The sequence below is a fragment of the Lottia gigantea genome, assembly GCF_000327385.1.
Source record: "Lottia gigantea unplaced genomic scaffold LOTGIsca_22, whole genome shotgun sequence".
NCBI classification, from domain to species: Eukaryota; Metazoa; Mollusca; class Gastropoda; family Lottiidae; genus Lottia; species Lottia gigantea.
The window spans coordinates 374,830-385,653 of record NW_008708555.1 but is presented as its reverse complement, the minus strand read 5'-3'; the positions used below and the strand labels follow the sequence as shown (position 1 = coordinate 385,653).

The following is a 10,824-nucleotide window of genomic DNA, read 5'->3' as shown; positions in this document are numbered from 1 at the left end:
TTACAAATAATATTGTACTTTATCCTAATGACTAACGATAAGAAATGACATTTGCAATATTTATTCTTATCGTTACCATGGCAACAATCGTATTCATCGATTTGTCCACAGGTTTGGTAATAAGAACCTGTATTGACTCTGGGCTATCAAGTTTATACTTTACCAATAGTTTATAATCATACTATAAACAGGGTGAACACTTATCTAGGAGTACAATGGAGTATTACGTTATACTCATCTTAACTCTGATTGGGCTAATAAAATGCTAAAAAGTTTGGTAATTAGATCATGTTTATACAGTAGTTATATTTATACTATGTTTATATTAGAAATCCTCTTTCTCCCGCCTTTTGAGTTTTTGCTTGCCTATTTTTGACTAATTTTTGGTCTAGATAGTCTTTTCGAAACACCTGATGGTACTTCTCTTTGGAGGAGTCCTCGACTATTATATTTTTACTTTTGATTTTGCCATGCTTTGGACGAGATTTTGATTAACGGAATTGCCTTGCTTGTACGAATTTTTAGTACTTTTTTTTCCGTGAACAGGCTTAAATGTGACATATTATTCAACGAGATTTCTGGAAAAAGTTATAGATGGTCGAATTTCGTGATTTAACATGGAAAAAGATGACAAATGAATACATGAAGATTATTATCAGTACAATTATATTGCTATAATAGTGTCGGCGCCAATGGAGGGACAAATAGGTTATCCTAACAAAATGAGGGGTTTAAAATTCAGCTTGCGGCAATTTTGTGTAGAGGCGTTATGATGGCAAGCCTGGAGTGTCTCAGTGTTCTCCTAAGAAAATTTTCGAAAATTGAATTGATTTGGTGCATTCTGATAAATATTTTTTGGAAAAAACGTATAAAAATCATATTTTTAAATTTGGTAAAAATAAGTTGAGGTGCAAACCATTTATCTAGGATGCCAAATTCCCCTGAACACCGACCCCGACCCCGACCCCAACCCCGACCCCGACCCCAACACCGACCCCGACCCCCCCTGTATCTCTATCCATTGTACTATTATAACTTTATTTTTGGTCACCATTTAAACAAAAGTCTAATTTTCAATAGGTCCCACTAAACTACAAACTATATACAAGATTACACACTGTTTAATTGATTCTGGGGGTATAAAGATAATATTCTGTGCAGACAATTTTGAACGACAGAAAAAACAATTCTGTTTTTCTTCCCTTTTTTCTACAACCTCTCGGTAACCTTCCATAAGAGGAAACCTTTTGCAATGGCTACGACTAATAATGGTCCACTATAGGTTTAGGACACCCTGAATCCCCGGATTGAAAGTCGTTCATTAATAGTCAGTCATGCCCTCCCCCCCCCCCCCCCCTTTAAATATAAGGATATAAGTATACCATAACTGCAGTATGACGTCCATGAGTGTAAGTTACCCTAGGGTAAACCTATATATACTGCAGTTAGGGTAAACTTATATTCAGCACTTGAATGAATTTAAAGGGACAGGTGCGCCAATTATTTGACCAATCATACTTTAGTCTCAGAAACGGGAATTACTTGGCTAAGCCAATCAGAAATAATGTTCACAGCTCCCCGTAGAAAATTGAGCCTTCAACTCCATGTGTTTAAATGTTAAAATGACGACTCCTCAATTTAAGATACTCTGTGATATATAGAAAAGACATATATAGAAATAGTGGGTAAAATTCCTAGTTTGAAGTATTTTTAAAGGAATTATGCGATTTTCGTATATTTCCAATACTTCTTAAGGCTATTTACATATATTCAAGACTCAAATTAACCAGCCAAAATAGTGAACACGAAAACACTTGCAGTGGTATCAATGGCGGTTTAAAATGAATGGTAAATGTGATGAAAATGAATGTTGAAACAAGTTACGATAAGATATAATATCTTTATCTGTATCTATAATATATTATGGTGGCGATATACTGGGTTTATATTATCGCTTATTGGCCTTGTTTATTATCAATTATCACACAACAAAATTGCTTTTTTACTTTGTTTTGTCCATCCGACGTAACAAATCATATCTAGGACTTGGAATTGAATGTATTGAGTTTGAAATAAGCGTGTACGACTTGTTTGGGATGCTTATTCAGTTTAATTCTGTTGCTGATAAGTTAATACTGTAAAATGTGCGTTTTCGGATGACAGTCCAACATCATTGTAGCAGTTCTCTGTAGTTGTATAATCGTTTTGAGTCGTAGACTACGTGTACCACAAGTGTCTTTAGGATTCTAACATAGAACCTCTTCAGCTGATTTTTCACTAAATGCCAGTGCATATGGTAGTTTTATCATTTTCTATTAAGGACTTTATATAGTAATATATTGAGACAACCACAACCACAGATAGGTTGCTTTCAATTCGATTCGATATCAATTAAACGTTGTGAAACCTAGTCTGACTAGTCTGAGTAGTCACCGACAAGTAACAACATCATATTGGTCTGCTGTTCTAGCACCAGTATACAGTACACCAAATACCGATGAATAATTATTTTATTTATAACAATGCTTCTGTATTTCTTGACAATACTCGCGATATCAGGTGAGAATCCAGTCCTATCTCTTATGTATGGTTCGAGATCCCAGACTCCACACTCATTTCAGATATAAACAAGAAACAAATTGACTGGTCGGAGAGTCGTATGGTTACTGACACCGTATAAAATCCATAGATATGGTTGTTTATTTCATATTTCTATTTCTCTATTTCTTATATAGAAAAGGAATAGACTAATAACGCTTGTTCGGGAAAATATCACCCATTGCACACTGCACTATTTTCCCAGTCATCATTGGCCCAATCAGATGCGGGCAAGTTTATTTAATTTTATTCTAATATAACACATTTGTTTACATCTTTAAGTGTGGTTTGGTTTCTATCTTGCATGTAAGGTTTGTTTGTTCTCGTTTTCACATTGTCAAGGTATTGTGAATTTCACTAATACCATGATAAAATTAGGCACTTTTCATGTATCACGGAAGTTTGTAATTGCTGTGATTTGATTGGATTGTTAAAAGCGAATACATCCAATCAGAGCCCTCGACAGAAGGACGGTAAATAACATGGTTGCGCTAGCTTGAACTTCTGTCTTGCTTGGTAGAAGATAATGCACTATTTTTGTTCAATAAATAAACGAGGAAAGTATCTAATGATGTCAAGGTATAAGACGGAGTTCGTAATATTTTGACATTGTGAAGGTGGTTTGTTATATATTTTTATATAACCCCAGGTTACCATGCAGAAAGTGTACCTCCCTGTCCCAAAGGCTGGATTGACAGACGAGATTCTGACTACTGCTATTCACTATCATCCAGTAGTAAGACTTGGTTAGGGTCAAGGTTGGAATGTCAAGCCAATGGTGGAGACCTGCTGTGGATTACTGACCTCAAAGAAAAGGTGGGTCAAGTTCATACTTTTGATGCGTTTTGTATGGAAATTAGTTGTGACCATTTCCTTTTCTTGAGAAAAGGAGAAAAAGCCCTAAACACCCAAGGTCAAGGTCGGAATGTCAATCCAATGGTGGATTACTGACCTCAAAGAAAAGGTTGTTTTCTATTTCATATTGGGTTAGGTTTTGTATGGAAGGCAGTTGTGGCCATAGCAGTCAAGGTTCGTTGTAGCTTGACATCGTGAAGATACCATACATACGTAACCCATTTCCCAAACCATAAATTGTCTAAGAGCATCTATGTGCTTTATATTATTTTCCTGCGACTATCGTAGCATGTTATTGCCCACTGACAACGTTCAAATATTTGATAATATATTGCGCATTTAATCCATATTTTGATAAGGGCAAACATGTGCCTTCATATGCTACATCAGCATAAACCTAAATCAACTGTACTTCGCCTAAATTAAAACCCGAAAATGCGTAACTACCCATGATTATAGGTCTAATTACAGGGTGTTTGGACAATAAGTACTATTAAGAATATACCCCTTTCAAGAATTGTTGTTTGATAACGGCATACATGTGTCTTCATATGCTTAAGCTATTTACATTCAGCTTAAACAAAGGACCGTAGGTCTGAATAAATGATATCCTATATAATCCTTTAGCGACATTTAGGGATAGAGATCACATTAAATAACGGACTCAATTTTATGTTATACTACTCCTTAGTTTTAATACAATAATAAAACAGTAATAAGACTAAGGAGTAGTATACCATAAAATTGTGTCCGTTATTTAATATATTATGAGTTAATTCAATTACATATCCTTTCTAGGAATGGTTGTTTAATGAAATTACCCAGTATCTAAATAGAGACGGCAGTCATCAATGGTGGATAGGACTTAACTGTAGATCAGACGACAAAACCTTGGTTTGGGACGACGGTTTAAATTTTGACGACTCCATCTTGTAAGTTGTTGATAGTTGGTTGGTAGCTAACGTCCACTTCCAATAGCAGTTGTAGTGGTTGGTAGATGACAAGTTAAACGATAGAAGCTGTTAGCGCAGACTATGTAGTTGTTGGTAGATGACGTTCCATACTTTACCGGTCTAATTAAAATTAGACCTAATTTCCGTTCGTATTTTATTGGATTCGTTTCCACTATAGTAAGGTCTAACAATGTCCTTCTTGACTTTTCATTCTGTTAACTTTTGCTTGACCTCTGTTTTAACCAATCACGTAGCTGCACTTTCCAGCGACGGAATAATGTGACGCGAACAATAGGTGCAGAATTGTATGATACTACTATTTCCCTATTTGACTTTAGGGATGAAACATGGTTACCAGGGCAACCAAAATTCCACCAGACGAACTGTGGTTTAATATGGAGTGTTGTAGTTACTATGAAATCATGTGATGACGTCAACCAATTTCTCTGTAAGCGGCACAAAGGTAATGTGTATATTTTAACTCTTGCAAATTAACTATCATTTGGCATCTTTCGACGGTTTTCGTAGTTGAATGCAGAACAAAAGGAAAACTTTCACGGTTGACCGTTTGATAAACCATGTGTTATTCAGGCTAACTGAATACGGAAGAGTACCTGTGCCATGAGTCAATCGCTAGCGAATGAATAATATGATAATTATTGTCTTATGAATTGAAATGTTAAACATTAAGGATGACAATGAAATTTCCTACAATGTTTTAATGTTCATTTATTTTTAAAGATGGAACCGGAAGTCAGACCGAAGCTACGCAGAAAATAACTAATAAAGGTTAGAATTTATCAATTTTCCCACAATTCCATTTAAATCCTAGTATCCAGCGAGCAATAAGTAACCAGACCACAACAGTTTTGAATAAAACCATTACTTTATTGCCCATGCTATTGTTTTATAGTGGCGGATGTAGAATGTCTCTGATCTGCAAAATGTCCCTACTGGACTGCTAGGGGCAACGTTCTGGAATAAATCAACTACCGAATTATATATGCTTCTAGTGTACACTAGGTTCTATAACACCAGACAGGGTTACAAAAAACATAAGTAGAAAAGAACTAGGATAAAATAAATAAGTTGGAGATTGAAAATGGAGGATAACACAAGAGGTAAAACTTGAAACGGAGGGGATATAACTGTGTGCATAAGGGTATTTCTCAAATTGGCGAACGTTTTCTTCGTGGTTGCTGTTTAAACACGTACGCTTGTATCACTATCTCCTTGTGATACCCGATGCTTTTGGTATTTTGTAGCACCAACAGTTAACAGCGTGGATTGTGGTCCCCTGTGGGAACGGAGTAGGGAGACTGGAAGTTGTTATCAGTACCCCGAGGTCCTGCTGAACTGGTTCGAGGCAAAACAATTCTGTACGGAACAAGGCAGTGTTTTAGCCAGTATCAATAATCCACAAGAACAGCTATATCTAACTGGTAATAATAGATTTATCCTTTATACATATTATAGTAGGGCCTAATAAAACGTATTCTGACAAATACTTAGCATATCATGACTAACATTTTATCGTTGAAGGGTTAAGGAGACTAAGGTCGACCTTGAAACTGGCAGAGTCTGAGACCAACAGATTTTGATTTTATGTTTGCCAGTCAATAATAGAAGATCTTGGAAGTAACAATTAATTAAATATGAGTTAGTTATTTAAGAATATCAATCATCTCTCCCTTTGTCTTTGTAGATGTATCTTGAACTATGATCGGTTGGTATTCAGCTTGAATACAGGTCAGCTTGGGGCAGAATCCGACTCTTTTTTATAATATCAATTGGCGTTGTAGCCTTCGGGAAATCGGAATCGAGCAAATACAAGCTATAAATATTCATAATATACATACATAAACTAAAAACCTATTCTGGATCCTTTACGTGGTTGAATGGTTGTATCTGTCGGAAAGATCATAAATGCCTATCTTAGTTATACCTGAAACATCTTTCAGAATATAAAGTGAGAATAGATTTTTATAATGTTAAACGTGTTATTTTCAGGTAGAGTTCTCACTTTACCCAATGTATATCTATGGTTAGGTTTGAATGATTTAAACCATGAGGGAGGCTGGGAGTGGATCGACCGTACACCATTAGCTTATATAAATTGGTCCGACGGTAGGTATAGGCCTTAAGATTGTCAGTATCTTGTATCGAGGGTTCGATGAGGTATGCTCGTACATATTAAGAAAATCACAAAGTTTATTCTTGTAAATGGTTTGACAACTTTCGACAAATTGCGTATCTACCGTTACATTGATCTTAGTTTACCGCAAAGTTATCTTCTGTGCTAGGCATCTCTACCATATAGTTATTTGTTGTCTACCAACAAGGGACACAACTCTGTAATTCGGAAATCATGAACGACGTGGAGGTATTTCTAGACCAATTACATTTTGTCTGTTATCAGTTATTATTTTAGTACGACTTCAAAAAAATAATCGCTTTTCTTTTCTTAGGGCAGCCTGATAACAACGGCAATGGTGAAGATTGTGGCGCCATTTTGACATCAACAGGCAAATGGAGTGATTTCCCTTGTCAGAATAAAACGGCGTTTATTTGTAAGAAGAGGGGTAAGTTGTCTGATTTAACAATCAAAAATGATAACTCTTTATTACACTTTTGGGAATTCTCGTGGAATAATCTCACAATCAGAAGCGTATTTAGGGGGAGGGGGAATGGGTCCCTTCTTATTTTGAAGTGGAAATTAAGCCCTTTAATTTCATCTCAGACCCTCTGACTAGACCTCTGGCCTAAAGAGTTTTGGGACTCATTATTTTTGCCCCGTTCCTCAGACATCAACAATTACTCATACATCAACACACGACAAGACAAACAAAATACAAGAATTGTCAGAGCTCCTTGCATTACGTGTAATGCCAACTTCGTAAAAATTTGAATACCTGACACTTATGTCTAAAAGTAATCATTTATTTATTTATTTGCCTCAAGTGTGAAATTATAATTTGAGAAAAAAAGAAATTGTATACTTATTCTAAAGAAAGACTAGGGGTATACAGTTATACTTTAACCACATTGTTATATTACTATTTCAGGGGAGAAAACTCCAGCCACTACTCCACTGCCTGTCAGTAGATCTTCAACATTGCCAGGTAAATGATTAACAGTATAGCATCCTTTTTTTCTGCCCTTGGCTAGGCTAATGAATTCGCAATGTGATTTGATCGTTTCTCAGGACAGTAGCAATAGTCTTCGCTTAGTAGAGAGAAAACAGCAGCCGGAAGGGGAAGCGAAAAATAAAGCAAAATCTTCACCATTGCTATTATAAAAACCAAAGAACCTCTAGTTCAGCAAGTATATTTTGTATATAACTATTTCCGAGATATGTAACCCAATACAATGCTCCTTGGGGTAACTTTTGCCAGGACAGTAGCAGCCAACTCTCTTGGATTAAAAGATCTTTAAGTTTTCGAGGCACCATGTGTGTGACAAACGTTAGACAGATTACAACTATACCTTACACTACTTCACGTCCAATGGGACATAGCATGTAGCACACTAGGCTTCGTTTATTGTCCCATCCAAACGACTAGAAACGTGCAATAAATAAGAGCAAACCTATTTATATTGTAGAGGGTTTGATATTTGGGTGTGGTGAAGAATGGACAGCCTATCAAGATTCGTGTTACCAAGTTTTAGACCAGGAATACCCCTGGATGGTGGCCCGAGATGTCTGTAAGACTCTGACTGCTAGTCTAATTAGTATTGAAGATCAGCTAGAAAATGATTTTATCCGTGGATTAATGGCCATGTGTAAGTTGATTTAAAGGCCATGGTTCGCCATTTTCGTGGGTTGATTTGGGTATTGAATATATGTAAATAGTCTTCAGAATTACTAGAACTGTACGATAATCGTATCATCCCCTCCAATATACTTCACCTTCGTTATATATGGCGTGGTATCAAAACAGACGAGTCGTCATTTTAATAATAATTCTTGACACACATTAATTTGAAGGCTCGGTGAAATAATTTCTAGTAAGATTTTATGAAATTGGTCCTTGGTTTGATTTTATCTATAGACAATGACTCGGCATGGATTGGTTTGAATGATATAGAAAAGGAATCGGTGTTTAAATGGGTCGACAACCGTAGTGTGTCCTTCACAAACTGGGGCAATAATCAACCCAATAATCTTAACGGTCATGAAAACTGCGTCTACATTAATCCACAGGTGAGAGTAGTCTTTATCAAACAGATGTTCTGTTTTTTCATTCTTAAAGCTATCATGTCTTAATCACGGTTAATGTGATAATTATATAATGTCAATAAAAGGCCGAATATCTGTGAATGTAATACAGTTTAATTATGTTTCAGGGCGGCTGGATGGACTATAACTGTTTTATAATCCTGTCCTATTCTATCTGTGAGAAACCTATCCCAGGAACCACGTCCAAAGGTAGGATAGCACTATCTCCACTCGTCATAGTCAGTGGCGGTACAGGGGTGGAGAACGCATTTGCCCTCCCTCTCCCCTACAAAAATGGTTTGCACCCGCACTTTATTTCTAACAAATTTGAAACAGTGTATTTTTCTATACGAAAATATGCATAATATGTGTCAAAATGAACTGAATCAATTAATCCAACTACCAACTACTACGACTACCAACAACTACCTAGTTTACGATATCAGCATCCGCTGGAAGCGAACGTCAACTTGTCATCTACCAACAACTACAAAGTTTGCGATATCAGCATCCGCTGGAAGCGAACGTTAACTTGTCATCTACCAACAACTACCTAGTTTGCGATATCAGCATCTGCTGGAAGCGAACGTCAACTTGTCATTTACTAACCAACTGAATCAATTCAATGTTCAATTCATTGTGTACAATATCATGACATCACCACAATGACCGTCATACATGTACTTTCTTTTATTTTTTTTGTAACTTTTAAGTTGGTTTTCCTACTGGCCATGTAGTTACTAGTGCCACCAAAATACAATGGACTACCAGAACATCCAGTGTGATAACCAGGAACTCGATACAAGCTGTAACAACACCTGCTATATCTTATATACTAAATCCTAGTCCTACTACCGGTGAGTATCGCTTTAAGCTAATAGTAAATTACTAGGGCAGGTAAGGATATTTGATTGAAGTGGACGACACTATAAGTTACCTTATTTCCACAAAAGTTTCCAGTCAGTACCCCATCTTAACAACCTTCGGGCATAACGAGCTACTTGACATTGTGGAGATATCGGTACCTTTATTGTCAATAAATTAGATAGTATAAAATATAACAAAGGTTTAAGGAAAGGGGGATAACATTTAACCGCTGTGTTTTCTTGGCCTTGTGTAAGAGTTCGATCATTTGTTCCTTTTCATTTTGCAAATAGTGAGCTCTGTTAATCTTTAAATAGAAAAATAGTATCGGGACTGTTCTGTCAGGCACTCGATAACTCTATCAGAACCTTACTCATGTTCCTCTAGCAATGGTACGATATTATCCATATTAGGTTTATGTAGTATTGAAGATATACATGTACTACCGTTGCTAAAGGAATATGCACCATACTTCGAGTGCCTGCAAGACAAATTCTGGTAGTAAGGTCGTCAAAATAGAGATCAATTTCAGCTTCCTTACAATATAATCTTTCTATTACACCCTTACATTTTATTTCAGAAGCGGATGGTTTAACTTATCGTGGTATAGTAGGTGTCTCTGCATTAGTAATCGTGCTCTCTCTTGTGATATTTGCCTTCATCTTGTACTCGTGTCGTATGGTCCAACAGGGACATCAACGGGAATACAGAGCAGGCTTTGAGAACCCACTCTATCATGGCGATTTTAACGAGGACAAACAGTTCAGAGTCTTCACACTGTCCAATGATAAACGAGTCAGTGTCTCTATCAGTGAGGAAAATCAAAATGGCGCCGAGACGCAGACGAATACAATCAGTGTTACGGTGGAACGGATAACTGAGGTAAAACCGGAAGTGACATCACATAGTGATACAAGTAACGCTGACGTCTCTAATCCATACGTAACCTCAACAGAAATTGTACAATACGATATTCCCAAAACTGTAAATCAAAAGAGTAAAGAAATTTTAGACGCTCCAAACACAACAAACACACCGGAAGTGTCAGAAATAAGATCCGGTCAGATTTTGGGAATAAATCAGGAGATACTAGACTCTTATAAGAGTGATTAAGGAGGATCGTCGGAAATATCGAGTCATCCGTCCGATATGTTGATAAAATGTTAAATTGGAAGAAGCCTCAACGAGTTCGAGATCCATTGAGTCGCTTGATCAGTTTCCATCGGAGAATACCTCAACAGAAAGCTAATCTTCCAACAGTGACATATCGAAACAATACTCTAAAATCAAGACCTTCTTGATTTATTGGTTGAATGGTTGATTTTATAGGTTGAT

General features: G+C 36.5%; 1 protein-coding gene across 1 annotated transcript; it reads left to right on the top strand.

Moving 5' to 3' along the window:
• Nucleotides 1–5,508: 5,508 nt before the first annotated feature.
• On the top strand, nucleotides 5,509–10,602 carry LOTGIDRAFT_159821 (hypothetical protein; the record flags this gene model as incomplete). Its single annotated transcript, XM_009054529.1, has 10 exons — nucleotides 5,509–5,527; nucleotides 5,672–5,848; nucleotides 6,417–6,533; nucleotides 6,875–6,988; nucleotides 7,472–7,528; nucleotides 8,010–8,189; nucleotides 8,459–8,610; nucleotides 8,754–8,835; nucleotides 9,339–9,482; nucleotides 10,070–10,602. The coding sequence occupies 10 exons, from the start codon at nucleotides 5,509–5,511 to the stop codon at nucleotides 10,600–10,602; spliced, it is 1,575 nt and encodes a 524-aa protein (XP_009052777.1).
• Nucleotides 10,603–10,824: the final 222 nt, after the last annotated feature.